The 14,484-nt window shown below is 37.7% G+C and overlaps 3 protein-coding genes across 3 annotated transcripts; 2 read left to right on the forward strand and 1 right to left on the reverse strand.

Annotated features, from left to right (window-relative positions):
- The first annotated feature begins 3,921 nt into the window (after nt 1–3,921).
- LOC103424612 (tubulin beta-4 chain-like) lies at nt 3,922–6,425 on the forward strand. The gene is made up of 3 exons (XM_008362704.4): nt 3,922–4,447; nt 5,084–5,353; nt 5,517–6,425. Exons 1-3 carry the CDS (start codon nt 4,054–4,056, stop codon nt 6,200–6,202), a joined length of 1,350 nt encoding a protein of 449 aa, XP_008360926.1. The 5' UTR covers nt 3,922–4,053; the 3' UTR covers nt 6,203–6,425.
- A 468-nt stretch (nt 6,426–6,893) lies between these two features.
- Nucleotides 6,894–7,611, forward strand: LOC139191283 (uncharacterized). Its single transcript, XM_070811863.1, has 3 exons — nt 6,894–7,013; nt 7,119–7,418; nt 7,486–7,611. The coding sequence occupies exons 1-3, from the start codon at nt 6,894–6,896 to the stop codon at nt 7,609–7,611; spliced, it is 546 nt and encodes a 181-aa protein (XP_070667964.1).
- A 93-nt stretch (nt 7,612–7,704) lies between these two features.
- On the reverse strand, nt 7,705–11,521 carry LOC103455627 (phosphoethanolamine N-methyltransferase 1). Its single transcript, XM_008395202.4, has 11 exons — nt 11,234–11,521; nt 11,015–11,130; nt 10,172–10,309; nt 9,934–10,071; nt 9,687–9,830; nt 9,243–9,353; nt 9,013–9,154; nt 8,642–8,922; nt 8,361–8,522; nt 8,122–8,250; nt 7,705–8,026 (listed from the first exon to the last, which is right to left on the reverse strand). The coding sequence occupies exons 1-11, from the start codon at nt 11,250–11,252 to the stop codon at nt 7,928–7,930; spliced, it is 1,479 nt and encodes a 492-aa protein (XP_008393424.2). The 5' UTR covers nt 11,253–11,521; the 3' UTR covers nt 7,705–7,927.
- Nucleotides 11,522–14,484: the final 2,963 nt, after the last annotated feature.

Here is a 14,484-nt window from a genome sequence, read left to right on the forward strand (position 1 = left end):
GTATCATAAGCCTCATCACCCTTGTTTCTTTACCCCCTCTCATTTATTGTTCTCTTCACGTCTCGTGCCTTTCACACTTATTCTCAATCCGAACTGCCTGCCTGGCTTGCCTGCCCTCTCTCTCTGCCCCTTAATTAATCTCACACTCTTCTCTTGTCTATACGTATTACATATTATAAGGTCCATCATGTTGAATAACCAATAGAATCTCACGTCGAAAATCTCTAAACACAACATACAAATACAAGGAATTTAAATTTATTTTATTACACTATTGTATTGGGATATTTTTAAATAATAATCTAAGTTGATGGGCTAATTAATAAGAATGATTATCAATAGTACATAGTTGGTTCATCTTTCTAAAATCTCTAAATAAGATTAGATTATGTTGAAACTTTGACACCTTGTTGGTTCATCGTTGGTTATGTTGAATAATGTAAGAATTATACATCATAAACCAGACACAAAAAAACATACGTGATGAGTTGTTTTACTATACGAAATGTACCAAGATATTTTGAGATAAAATCCTAATTAACTAACCTGATTATCAGTGTGATTACTAATAGTGCATCGCTTTTTTATCACTCTGAAATCTCTAACATGGAACCAGATCTTGCTTAATTAGTATGTTGACACATCCATGCTTCCACCCCACACCATATTGCATGCAACACCATTCCGCATGTCATGCCATGCTTAGATATTCCTTACTTACCTGTTACCAGAGACAAACAAAATATTGCATACCTCTCTCTCTTCTGCAGATTTAATGTACGGATGTTTTACCTTGCATTCTTGTTATTTAACCTAATGTTTCACTTGCCCAACAGATTTGATCCAGTCGGCATCTACTCTCTACCGTCCAATCATCTTGCAAAATTTCAGCTGTATCTATGTGATGTGATATTGATGCATACTTATCAATTCCATATAAAACCAAATGTGTGCGTGAATAATTTGTCCTTTTGGACTGTCTGCGATATGATGTTTGTGTGTGTATACATATATATTACGGTATTATATAGAATGAGATTTGCACCTTGACATGTTACCAAAATTACTGTGTCTATCTCGTTTGGCATCTTCCTTCCATTAAATTTTTCTGGGGTCCATTTCTGCTGCCATGGGGAAAAAGAAATGCAGGCAGCTTCTCTTCCCTCATCAGTTGCAGTATTTTTCTTCAAGATATAAGCCACAGCCCTACAGCCCTTCCTGAAACCTCATTATTATATGATGGAATGACTCAATTCTCGAGTGAGTCGTATATATACTGCACCGCTCTCTGCCCCTTTTAGGGTTTCAAACCCATAATTGTTTAATTATTATTCATTTTTTTATCCTTTTCTTGGTTCAAACCCTAGGGCCTACCTTATATATACATGCTGCATGCATATTTGGATAGAATATGTGCACTAATTCTGAATGAAAAGGTATGTATTAACATGCTAATTATTACCAATATCCGGATGAAATTGTTGGGTGGGTCGATATTTCAGATACTTTTATTAGCTAGAATGATCTCATGAAACTCAAAATATATCACTTAACCTCTCGAATGTTCATTTTGTCTCAACCTACTCCTTCCGTTAACTTCGTTAAATAATTCATTATATCTCATGGCGTGGCAAGGTGACCCCACTATGTTAGCCATGTCATTTCCATGTATATACAAAAAATATTTTGAAAAAGTTCAAATTTTTTTTTTTTTTAAATAACCGCAGAAGCTCAGCCCAGCCTCCTCCGTGCCTTAACATATTGACTCTTGGTGATTAGGGCAAATGGTTAAGTATTGATCCTTTATTTTGAACATGTACAGCCAAGTTAATTGCCTACAAGCTCAAATTATTTGGCTATAGCCTTTGTTAGGCTTCCCTTCTCTAAATAAGCTTTACATGTGATGCCTTTATTCATTACCCTTCTCAACCCAAATAGGAGCAATGATGGTTGCGAATTTTGTGCTTAACTGACCTTCTTTCGTTAACGTTATGCTGTATATGCAAATGAACATAACGAATGGCCTGAAACTATCTATATTACAGAAGAACATATAAGAAGAAGATGAAGGCATAGAAGGAAATGAAAGCTTGTGTTGATATCATCTGAGTTGAATAGATTACAGAAAATGAGAGAGAGTTTACAATTTATACTCACTGAACCACAATTGCTTAGTTCTCAACCCTACATCAGCTACACCAATCTCCACGATTCAATTGTAAATCAATCTATGCAATACATTTGTTATAAATACTAAGACGCTAATTACTTATTTCGTTCACTCCAAAATGGAATCTCACGACTTGAATTGTTCATTTTTAGAGTCTTTATCGAAAAGACCATCCCAGCAAAATTAGCTCAAATCAGAAATCTTTTGGACATTTGATCGTGAATATTTTTCATTATTTGCCGTAAATGTTTTGTTTATTTAGTTATTTGATTATAGTTATATGACTAAATAATTTTAGTTTTTTTTTTCACAACAAAATAAAATCCGGTTTGAGTGAATTTTTGTTGATATTAACTTCTAGTAAGAACTTAAAAAATAAACTGTTTGGATTTTGAGATACATTTTTCAGTGATCCCAATCCGGTTACTCGGGCAAGTTACAAAGAGCAATAGCTTTTTTTTTTTTCTTTTTTTGGTAAAATACATTAAATATAATTGTCATAATGAAAGATAGTTATTATTGAAACTTTAACATACATACATCCGAGTGATATATATTAAATATAACTTTTTGCCACTTAATACTACAGTCTATTGATGTTCATTTTCACTCATAAGTAAGATATCTCATATTCGATTCTCGTCAAAAGAAAATTTGAATCACATTATTATGGCTAGCCTATTGTGAGACTTAGGTCATCTACATTAATGTAGATACCATCGTTTGTAAAAATAAAAAAATAAAAAAAAAACCAGTTTTTGCACCAAAAAAAAAGATAAAGAAAGAGATGAAGGACAAAGAGCCTGACCCAATAAGTACTTTGGGCAATAATGGGGTTACTTTGCAAGAGGCCCATTTGGTCAACATCTGATGAAACCCAAACCCAAGTGCTGATTAAGTCAAAGTCAACATCAAATGTATAAGTATAAGGAAAATGAAACAACAGAAACGCCATTGTGGGACTTTAGCCTCCTCCTAGTAAGTGACGATGTGATGGCAAACATGAGCAATTGTCTACAAAGAAAAGCATATACCTTCTAAAAGTAAGAACAATTAGATTAGTAGTATATATTTTCACTAGTTAGAGGAGATTTCAAATTCGATTCACATGAACAACGACATGTCGAAAAATAATATGTATTTATGATGAGTTTAATATGTACTTGTAACTATACTAAAAAACAGATGCATAATGAGATCAAGGTGGCCCTAGAACCATCCGGAGTCTGAAAAATATACTTGAGAAGGTCTTCTAAGGACCCTCCTAATATTTTGTACGTGTCACTTTTGTACTTACTTTTGATGTCATACCTGCTAGGTATATCTAAACAGATTGCGTCGACAACACTCGACAATTTCGCTCCATGTTACTCATCAGATTGTTTTGACATATGTCAATATCTGTTGATATGCACGCAACATGATTTGACTGACGACAACAAGCCCACTAAGTCTTGGATCCGCCACTTACTAGACTTATTGTGGTGTCGTAATATTTCTGATATTATGAGTGCATTGTAAAATACTTAATAAAAAACTTAGAAGATAATATATAAATAAAAACATGGCCCTGTTAAGCCGGCGATACTGATTGAAACATCCACAGATGGCAACACTATTGACGTCCCATAACTAACTAACTACCCCCACTACCTATCGCCGGACGGACACTCCTCAACCATCCAGATCAAACTCCCAACTTCCATATCAGTTATCACCCATATCCTCACCGTTAGATCATCCTCCCTCCCTCTTTATAAGTAACTACCCCTACCCTTCCCTCCAAAAATAACCCTTCCCTTCAAGGAAACAGAGTCGCGGGCAGTTTTATACGTATTTATCTTACGCATCTTCCCCGTTTTACCCCCTACACATCGGCGAAAATGAGAGAGATTCTGCACATCCAGGGAGGGCAATGTGGGAACCAAATAGGATCAAAGTTCTGGGAGGTTGTGTGCGACGAGCACGGCATAGACCCCACCGGGCAGTACACCGGTAACACTGACATTCAGTTGGAGAGGGTCAATGTTTATTACAACGAGGCCAGCGGCGGCCGTTACGTGCCTCGCGCGGTGCTCATGGACCTCGAGCCAGGCACCATGGACAGCATTCGCGCTGGGCCTTACGGCCAGATTTTCCGGCCAGATAACTTTGTTTTTGGACAGTCCGGGGCCGGAAACAATTGGGCTAAAGGTCATTACACGGAAGGCGCTGAGCTTATTGATTCGGTGCTCGATGTTGTTAGGAAAGAGGCTGAGAGCTGTGACTGCTTGCAAGGTAACGTTTATATATATATAGGTTACTTATCTATTTTCATTCATTGATCACACAAAAAATTTGTATGATTTGATTTATCTAATTTTATTTGTTTTGTGCTGATTAATTTGCATGGTTCACGTATGATTAATTTTTAAAAGGACGTATGATTAATTAGATCTGATTGTGATCTAATTATATAATTCTGCAAATTGTGTTCTAATTCAAAAGGACGTTTGTTATTAAAGAACTGTCACCATGTATTGATAATGAGTAGATACAATCGTCGTCAAGATTATTAATGATATATTTTGTATAATCTCGACTGCACGTCGTTTAATTCCAGAATTTTTTTTATTTAACGTAAAGTCCGACACGAGCGATATTCTTGTTGGGGGAGAAATTTGAACTTGGTGCATAGGTTCGAATTCGGTTGGATAGGGGAGCACATCACGTCTACAAATTTTTGTAATCTTTAGATGAAAGAACATCTCATTTTTTGCACGGTTAGCTTTTAAACTTTTTACCGCATATAATATGGTACAAAATTCAAATTTAATCTTTCTATATAATTTTCAACCTTAGTTTTTCAGATGCTTTAATATCCAGATGAGTTATTTAGATGTCACTCATATTTTAGGTCTTACCTTGATGCAGGATTTCAAGTATGTCACTCACTTGGAGGCGGAACCGGCTCCGGAATGGGAACTCTGCTCATTTCAAAGATCAGAGAAGAATTCCCAGATCGAATGATGCTCACCTTCTCTGTCTTTCCATCTCCGAAGGTTTCAGACACTGTTGTAGAGCCTTACAATGCCACACTTTCCGTTCACCAACTGGTCGAGAATGGCGATGAGTGTATGGTCCTCGACAATGAAGCCCTCTATGATATCTGCTTTAGGACTCTCAAGCTCACCACCCCAAGCTGTAAGTTGAATCCACATATGAAACTCAGCATTGCATTTTATCCTCATTAATTCTGAAGCGTAAAATGTTGATCGACTTAATCCTGATGCCGAAAAATATGTTTTGACCTCAAACGGAATACTAGTTCCTAAACACTGAAATGTACTTTTTGTGTGTGTTCCAGTTGGGGATCTGAATCATCTGATTTCGGGAACTATGAGCGGAGTTACTTGTTGCCTACGCTTCCCTGGACAATTGAACTCAGATCTGCGAAAGCTAGCCGTGAACTTAATCCCATTCCCACGACTACACTTCTTCATGGTGGGATTTGCGCCTCTGACATCTCGAGGATCGCAGCAGTACTGTGCATTGTCTGTCCCCGAACTGACACAACAAATGTGGGATGCCAAAAACATGATGTGCGCAGCTGATCCGCGCCACGGACGTTACCTCACAGCATCAGCGATGTTTCGAGGTAAAATGAGCACAAAAGAAGTAGACGAACAGATGATGAATGTGCAGAACAAGAACTCCTCCTACTTCGTTGAATGGATTCCGAACAATGTGAAATCCAGCGTTTGTGACATTCCGCCGCAAGGTCTTATCATGTCTTCGACATTCATTGGGAATTCGACTTCTATACAAGAGATGTTCCGAAGAGTAAGCGAGCAGTTCACGGCGATGTTTAGGAGGAAGGCCTTCTTGCACTGGTATACCGGAGAAGGAATGGATGAGATGGAGTTTACGGAAGCGGAGAGCAACATGAACGATCTTGTTGCGGAATACCAACAGTACCAAGATGCCACGATTGATGAAGATGGCGATTACGTCGAAGAGGAAGAAGGGATGGGAGGTGGAGAAGAACACTGAAGGTGTTCGATTTGATGAGTCTGCTGTTTCGTGTGATCCAAGCAATAATTAAGTGATTTTGAATATGTTCATTTCGCAAACTATTATCTTTGAATACCGCGATATTGTGTTTGTATGGGAATTTTAGTAAATTTAGTTTTCCTTCATATGTTAAGCCCTTGCTTGTAACAACCTATATTTGCTTATAGGATGAAATTACTACATGTGGATCACCTTGAAAATATATCATCGCACTTGGTGCGATGGCAAGTGCCTTCGCCCATGAGCGGTAGGTCTCGGGTTCGAGACTTGGGAGCAGCCTCTCCATAAATGGGGGTAAGGCTAGCCGACATTCACCTCTCCCAGACCCTGCGTAAAGCGGGAGCCTTGTGCACTGGGTACGACCTTTAGCCCTAAATCTTTACGAGAACGACTTGGGAAAAAGAAATACTACTAGACAATAAGGTAGTTGGTATTCCTTAACATGACTCTTGAAATATATCTTTGTTATTTTATTAAAAGAGGGAAATTGTATCCGGATAAAAAAGACAGACACACTAATATAGCCAACTGACTTGACTCACACCTTCTTTATGCTTTCCCATCTTGACTTGAGAAATGTTCACATGGAAAATGAATTGTAGCAAAGGAACATAATAATTTGGTTTCACAAACATGAAGACTTAGTTTGGATAATAATTTGCTTGATGGCATGAAAAATAGTTTGCTTGATGGCATGGTTGGAACAAGCAACCATACCTACTCGTACTTGGTTCGGATTCCTCATGTCTGCTCTCCGGGTTGCTATGCTCGCAGTGGATCACCTCTGAATGTAAGCGTGACACCTTTAAGTTCTTGGTGCTAATGTTTCAAAGAAAAGCTGAGTTCATGTAATGAAGCGTGTTACAGACTATTCATAGTACTACCCTTTTCTCAGGTTGGAGATCTTTTGAACTTCTTGAGTGCAATATTTTTCGAAATTCATATGCTTCGAACTGAACATATTTCTGGAAGCACAAAGAAAGAAAACTTCTTTGCAATTCTTGGATATGATGTTTGTGTCGTTGCTCTCTTATCCAAAATTTGGGTTTTCATCGGAGGGTTGTTGGATGGTACCGACTATTCCAACCAATCACCATGGACATGGACAGAGCTATGGGACTGGATTGTTGCATTTCAATGGATACCTGCAATTTATACCGGTGCATTTTCAACTGGATTATGCTTACGGATTGAGGTAGGGTTCCTTGCTTCACACTACTATTGTTTCATATTAGTACTCATGTCGTGACTTACTGGTGCAGATTTTTAGGTCCTCACCCCCGAAAGAATTTACAGAAGATGGTAAAGAGAAAGGTGATCTCCAACGAGTTCCAGTCGAGCATAAATTACAAAACGGTCTCTACTTCACCGGTTGTTGTGAGATCTGAAACAAATGTCACAGATTACTTCAAGTGATGTCTCCTAATTCTTTCTCCATATGTATGTAAGTACAAGTTTGAAAGTAGCCAACAGATAATGTATAGAGAAAAACTTATCAACGATTCTTACCATAACAACTGAAGAAATACAACTCCAATTCCGTTGCATAGCGGCTAAAGTCCAAAGACATCACACTACAACTTTATTGAGTTGAAATAGGATCGTTCTACAGACTAGCAACTAGAAATATTAAATCACGAGCAACGTCGTTTAAAATACATAAGTCTAATAATAAAACACGGGATATGAAGATTATCAGAAGGATCAATTCTTCTTGGCAATGAACAGGCCCCACTTCTGCTCGCCGGAATCAACCCTGATCAGTTTTGCCTTCCATCCACCGATGATGTCATCATAATCCTCCTGTTCATATTTGCAATCACAAAGAATCAGAAGAATGAATGGAGAAATATTTGATATGTTAATTGGGAAAACATGGAAATGAGGAAGACAATCACCTGAGAAAAGTCCTGGACGAATGAATCCTTATCCTTCTCAACGGCATCCAGTTCCCGCTCCAGAACTGCTTTGAACTGATCAGTACGATCCTCAGCAATGACCTCATCAAAACCAGCGTCCTTGAGCATCTGAGGACGGTATGAATGTACAAGTATTATTTTATATCAAGGAATTATGGATGAATGATTTTGAAAGACGTGCTGGTAAAAGAAATCAGATGCCAAATTTCAAAGCATACCTGACCATAAGCTTTTACATCATGGAGATCGTATCCCCTTTGCTTAATATACTCAGCAAAGTTTTCAGATGGAGTTCCAACACACCTACAGTAATCACTGATGAGAACTTTACCGCCTGGCTTCAACCACTCGTAGAAGGATCGGAATAATGCAGGCTTGTCCTGTAAATTTTTCAAAGTGTCATCAGGTCGTAAATGGAAGTTTAGCGAAACTTGAAAAATTAATATGAAGTTGCTGAAAGAGCATGACTCCCACAGATAAATGACAAGGGCGCACTTACTTGAATGTGTAAAATGGTGTCGCGGCTGTATATCACATCAAAGGTATTGTCAGGATAAGTCTTTTTTGTGCAATCAGCAACTTCAAACTCGACAGCGCATTTGAGTCCAATGGATTGTTCGAGAGCAAAAGAAATCATATTCACAGAGAGGTCAATGCCAATAACCTCAACATCAAAGTTTGAGGCCATATAGAAGTCACCTCCCCCGATGCCACAGCCTACATCAAGAACTTTCTGGCCAGGCTTCAGATCCAACTTTGCCACAAATTCTTTCGTAGTCTCTGCTCAAAAGAGACGTGTTCACTCATATCAGGCATGTTAGGACAATCAATCAGAAAACCAAAGATAAATAATCAGCCAACAGGTATTACCGATCCCTCCTGTGCTCACGAAACCTCGCCCAAAGACACGCTCATATCGTAGTATGCCATTATTTTTGTACTGAACATTATCCAAGAACTGCTGGAACCCTCTATCATTTTCTGAAGGGACTTTCTGCCATAACCAGCAGATCTGTAGCAACCAATAATGTTGTCAGTCAGCCAGCCAGTTGAACTATAAGAAAGGAAAACTGCTGAAGAAACTTGTACTAGTTTTATACCTGATTTTGATTCTTTTTGTTCCGAACATAAGCTCCAATACATTTGCAACTAACAAGAGAGAGTTCAAAGAAATTCCCTGAATCATCAGGCATGTGGCATTCTTTGAAAACCTGCAGTACAAAGTAACTCATATATAATTGTCTGCTAAATTATTACTTTGCATACAAGCATAAAATGACAGAACTATATACTTTTGATACAATGCCATTAGTCATGGGAAACTTCAGTAGGTGTATGTTCATGACTTTCACTTTATATCAGATTTAGTTTATAGGAAAGAGGCGGAATTAGAACATACATCTTAACGTGAACGCATATTACTAAAATTGAATAATTTCGAGAAACTACAATGAACTGAGACCGATGATAATCACTTCATGATTTAGTAAACAAAATTGAGCATTTCCATAACACATCTTAAAAAAAGTAGTGAGAAGGCAAACCTTGGTATAAAATCTGGGTTCCCTGTAATGGGTTGGGTTGGATTTTCGTTTAGAGTCTCCAGATTGGTGGAAACAAGACTCTCGGAAAAAGATGTATCCGCCGACCTTCAACCATCCCATCATCCTTTCCACCAACTTCTCTACCTGCAGTGTCGAAAAATTTCGATTAGATTTCAGAACAAAATGACAAAGAAGTAACCTCTACCATAATCCTTAAGACACATAGAATAGAACCAGTGCAAATTACCTCCTTATCTGACAGATACATAAGAAGCCAATTTGAGAATATCAAATCCACTGATCCTTCAGAAATCTTCAGATCAGGCGATGTCACATCAGCGCACATGAACTTGACGTTCTTATGGTGTCCATTAATGCTCTCATTCTGGAAAGTAGCATATCAAAGATTCAAGGTTTATCAAAAAACAGATAGAAGTCTCACTTTCAGTGTGAGATGAGAACCGAAACATTGATCACAGCATCACCTTCTTTATCACACTGTCAATGAAGTCTAATGCGACAAGCTGACCGGCCTTTTCAGCTAATTCTCCAGTGAAACGACCTATCCCAGCTCCGAGTTCTACAATCGATTGACCCTCATAGGGAGGGAGCATAGAAAGCACCTGATAAGATCCAATTAAGTCAAGCCTCGAAAATGCGATAGTGACTACATGAAAACATCATCTCAACACACACCCAAAAAAAAAAAAAAAAGCGAAAAACTGTGCAGATATCCCATAAAAAAATCAATGCTGCTTACAAAACATGAAACATGAAAAATGAAACATCAAACATAAAATTGTTCCGAATGTCAATACTTGGTCACCCAAATTCTCGAAAGTTCGTTTCTTCTTTTTACTGGTCCGGAAAGGATTAAACTTTGGAGCTTCTTGTTTAAAAAGAAAAGTGTGGTGGTCAAATGAATTAAAGATCTTAAGTCCATAACTACAATTTTCTTCTCATTTAGCTTCTGCATTGTAACAATGGGGTCTGATTCATTCGGATTTCGTAACGTTTCATGTCTCGAATAATCAGGGCTCTGTTAAATTCATCAAAGAGTTCTTTCTCAAATCAGTCTTTCGGTCCGAAAATCAACTCCGATTTCACCATAAGTTTCGAATTTTTCAATTAATAGTTCCAAAGTCCAAATTTTTTTGTAAATGTCATTACTTCACCAATTCATCAGCATTGTCGTTTTTTTATATACTCTACTTTTTTTTTAATTTTTAAATTTTTTTTTTTATAACTATACAGACATATATCGATATAGATATAGGTATAGACATAGATATAGATATACATATAGGTATAGATAGATATAGATATACCTCAGGTCGTTCTTCCTTGTCGAGATCAGAGGCCTTGGAGTCGAGCATCATGGCCTCAACCGTCAAATCGGCGGAGTGCTCCACCCAGTAGTTCTTCTGCACCTCCCGTTCTTCACCTACAATAACAATTCGAAACTCAGAGGTCCGAATCGAACACATATATAACTAACCTCACAATTAATCAAAAACAACGAAAATGCGACCGTCACAGACTCATACCATTAGCAGAAGCAGCCATTGTTGACGGTGATCGAGAAAGCTGAGAATTGGAATCCAAACTCAAACGAGAGTGAGTGAAATGAGGAGGAGAAGAAGAAGATGGGGACTAAGATCCCTCAACTGCAATGCGTGATCTCGAAAAGCTCCTGGATCTTCGGTTGTTCGCTCTGCCTCTCTGCCGCATGTATATAGGCGTATATCGAGAGAGAGAGAAATGGGAAGAAGGAATCAGGAGTGTGAGAGTTTGTTTCAGTCGGAGCTGCAATTTATAGCAAAAACATGGAGCGTGGGCATTTTGGTAACTTAATGTATTTGTTTTGATAGTTTTGGGTATGAATTTACCACTCGATGAAGAAATTGACGAGAATACGGATGGTACATCACGTGTTTTTATGTAAGTGTTGGAAAATTTTATTTTTTAAGTTATTAACTTTTTAACACACAAATTCTATCATTTGTATAATGACACGTGATGTACCATCTCGTGTGTCGGTCACATTGAAAAATCTCTCCACTTAGATGAAGGGCATGACTCACGAGTCAGCCGTTCGTTTTCAGCGATCCCACAATGAATCAGTGGCACTCGAAAGCAAGCGAAGTTGCGACCAACCGGTGGCAATATCTGTTTTTTACTTCACACCTCCAATCTTTTGACGCCACGTGGATTTGGAGGACTTGTCTTGATGCTAAATTGTGGTTTAATTTTGACTACTTTCACACACTTATTTTCACTTCTCACACACCTCTTCAAGTTTCGGCATACGAATTAAATGTATTGAAGAAGATCAATGAAAGAAGAGCAAAACAAATGAAGCATGTCCAAAAGTAAACCAACCCTGTGGACTGCTACGAAAAACACCATCAGATATCAAAGTAGCGCAATCTAATTAAAATTCTTACTTTTATGTAAGCTTTAACAATTTATGAACTGGTTATCTCATTAGCTCTTTTATTTGTGAATCCTTTTGTTTATTCCAAAATTACATATTTATATTTTCTTGGATTTACTGCTCTTGTTTTTTTGAATTATATTAAGATTTAACTCACAAAGGTGTGTGAAAGATAAAAGGAAAGATAAAAATAGATGTGTTAATAACATTATCCTTAATTTTTCCTTTTGTTATATTGGAGAGACTCCGAAAGAAAAATTATGATTTAATTCTTTTAGGCTTAGTGAATTTTCACTTTAGTTCATATCGTTTTGGTTGTAATGGTTTAATTTTGTTAACTTTTTAAATATGTAACCATAAATTGGATTTTTTGTTAAGTGTGTTAGAATAGTGTGTTTTCTCGGCAACACCAAATTCAAATCCCCCTTCTCAAAATTATATTAAACAAATCGTGCTTTTGCTCGGACAATAATTTGTATTAACATTCTGGTTCGTTGCTTTGTTAATCAAATTATGATCATAACGTAATATTGGAATTTAAATTTATTAATTGAAATCGTTCATTTTCATAATCATCATTTAAAAATATCATCACCACAAAAGCAAAACAACAAAAAATAAAAAAATTATTTAGCCATAATGTATTGATTTTTAATAAAAAGCATTATATTTTGGGTAAATTACATTTTACCCACTCAGGTTTGAAGTCGATTTCAATTCCTTACAACATCTTTAAAATATTTAATTTCATACATTTACTTATAATTTTTTTTAATTTCATACATCCGTTAGAAAATCTGTTAAGTGATGACGTGACAAATATAGGATCTCCATTTATGCTAACGTGACTACCACATTTGTATCACGTGGCTAAAAACTTAATAAAAATTTTAAAATAGTTATTTAAAGAAAAGTTAAAAAAGAAAAAAAAAACAAAACAAAACAAAACCCAGATCCCCTTCTTCTCCACCCGTGCCCACCCTCCCACCCCCCATCACCCGCAGCCACTTCCCTCCCCACTGCGCCTTCATCTCCAACGAGAACCTCCCCACCGAGCTCTTCCCTTAGTTAATTGAACCATCGCAACAACGTGCGGGCTAACGGTTAGCTCATGCTTAAAATCTTTGCGAGTTGCATGTAAAAGGTCAGTCACATGGTCATCAATCCATTGCAACATCCCAGACCCAGAGAAATTGTTCACCATCTTTAATCTTGCCTCATTTATACGAAAAGACAACCTTTCATGCATCCTTTCCAACAGAAGCGCCTCTCGAGCTCTGATGTCATATCTCTGCCGTGAAGTTTTTACTTGCATCCAGTTCGTCTCCAACTGGTTCCACAATATCCTTCAACTCTTCATGTTCCTTCCCCCATCACCCACCCCTTCTCCCACCACCCCCCCAACACTCTTTCTCTCGCACCACTCTCTCTCCCCAACTATCTCATTCTCTCGCAACACTCTCCCTCACTCGAAGAAAACCCCGATCGATCGGGTCGATGAAGACCACCACCATCTCCGACGAATTTCAGACCACCAACACCGCTATTAAAATCTCTTTTTCCCCTTGAACTCATCTCTGACGTCAGTTTGGAGAAAAACGAACCCCAAACGTCAATTTGACGAGCTCCGACACGGAGCTACTTTACCGGCGAGTTTTGCCGGTGTACTGGGGGAAGAGCTCGGCGAGGAGGTTCTCGTCGGAGATGGAGGCACAGTGGGGAAGGAAGTGGCTACGGGTGATGGGGGATGGAGGAAGGGGTGGGTAATGGGGGGTGAGAGGGTGGGCACTGGTGGGGAAGAAGGGAAAGAAGGGGATCTGGGTTTTGTTTTGTTTTTGTTTTTGTTTTATTTTTATTTTTAACTTTTCTTTAAATAATTATTTTAATATTTTAAAATTTTAGTCACGTGGCAATATATAGCAGCATAAATAGAGATCCTATATTTGTCATATCATTACTTAACGGTTTACTTAACAGATTTTTGGGTAAATTACATAGTAGCCCCTCAGGTTTGAGTTCTATTGCAATCTCATACAACATCTTTAAAACATTTCACTTTCATACCTCAAGTACTATTTTATTTCAATTTCATACAACCGTTAGATTTTCCATCCATGGATCTGTTAAATGCTGATGTGGCTGCCACATATATGACACGTGGCTGCCAAATGTCTGCCACGTGGCAAATAAAATAATTTTTTAATTTTTTTAAAAAAAACCTGAAATTGGAAGAAAAAAAAAAGGTCCGAACCCAGAAGAAGAAGAAAGAGAAAGAGAAGAAGAAGAAAGAGGAGGGAGGAGAAAGAAGAAGAAGAAGAAAAAAAAAGAAAAAAAAAAGGGGTCTGAACCCAGAAGAAGGAG

Source organism: Malus domestica, chromosome 14 (genome assembly GCF_042453785.1).
Source record: "Malus domestica chromosome 14, GDT2T_hap1".
Taxonomy (NCBI): domain Eukaryota; kingdom Viridiplantae; phylum Streptophyta; class Magnoliopsida; order Rosales; family Rosaceae; genus Malus; species Malus domestica.

Excerpts from the sequence above, each read along its gene's own strand:
- LOC139191283 (XM_070811863.1), top strand. The coding sequence starts at position 6,894 with ATGAAAAATAGTTTGCTTGATGGCATGGTTGGAACAAGCAACCATACC. Across the intron at positions 7,014-7,118 it reads GCAGTGGATCACCTCTGAAT|GTTGGAGATCTTTTGAACTT; the intron begins GTAAGCGTGACA and ends CCCTTTTCTCAG. Across the intron at positions 7,419-7,485 it reads GATTATGCTTACGGATTGAG|ATTTTTAGGTCCTCACCCCC; the intron begins GTAGGGTTCCTT and ends TTACTGGTGCAG.
- LOC103455627 (XM_008395202.4), bottom strand. Across the intron at positions 10,310-11,014 it reads ACAAGGAAGAACGACCTGAG|GTGCTTTCTATGCTCCCTCC; the intron begins GTATATCTATAT and ends GGATCTTATCAG. Across the intron at positions 9,831-9,933 it reads TGTATCTGTCAGATAAGGAG|GTAGAGAAGTTGGTGGAAAG; the intron begins GTAATTTGCACT and ends TCGACACTGCAG.
- LOC103424612 (XM_008362704.4), top strand. The coding sequence starts at position 4,054 with ATGAGAGAGATTCTGCACATCCAGGGAGGGCAATGTGGGAACCAAATA. Across the intron at positions 4,448-5,083 it reads GAGCTGTGACTGCTTGCAAG|GATTTCAAGTATGTCACTCA; the intron begins GTAACGTTTATA and ends ACCTTGATGCAG. Across the intron at positions 5,354-5,516 it reads CAAGCTCACCACCCCAAGCT|TTGGGGATCTGAATCATCTG; the intron begins GTAAGTTGAATC and ends TGTGTGTTCCAG.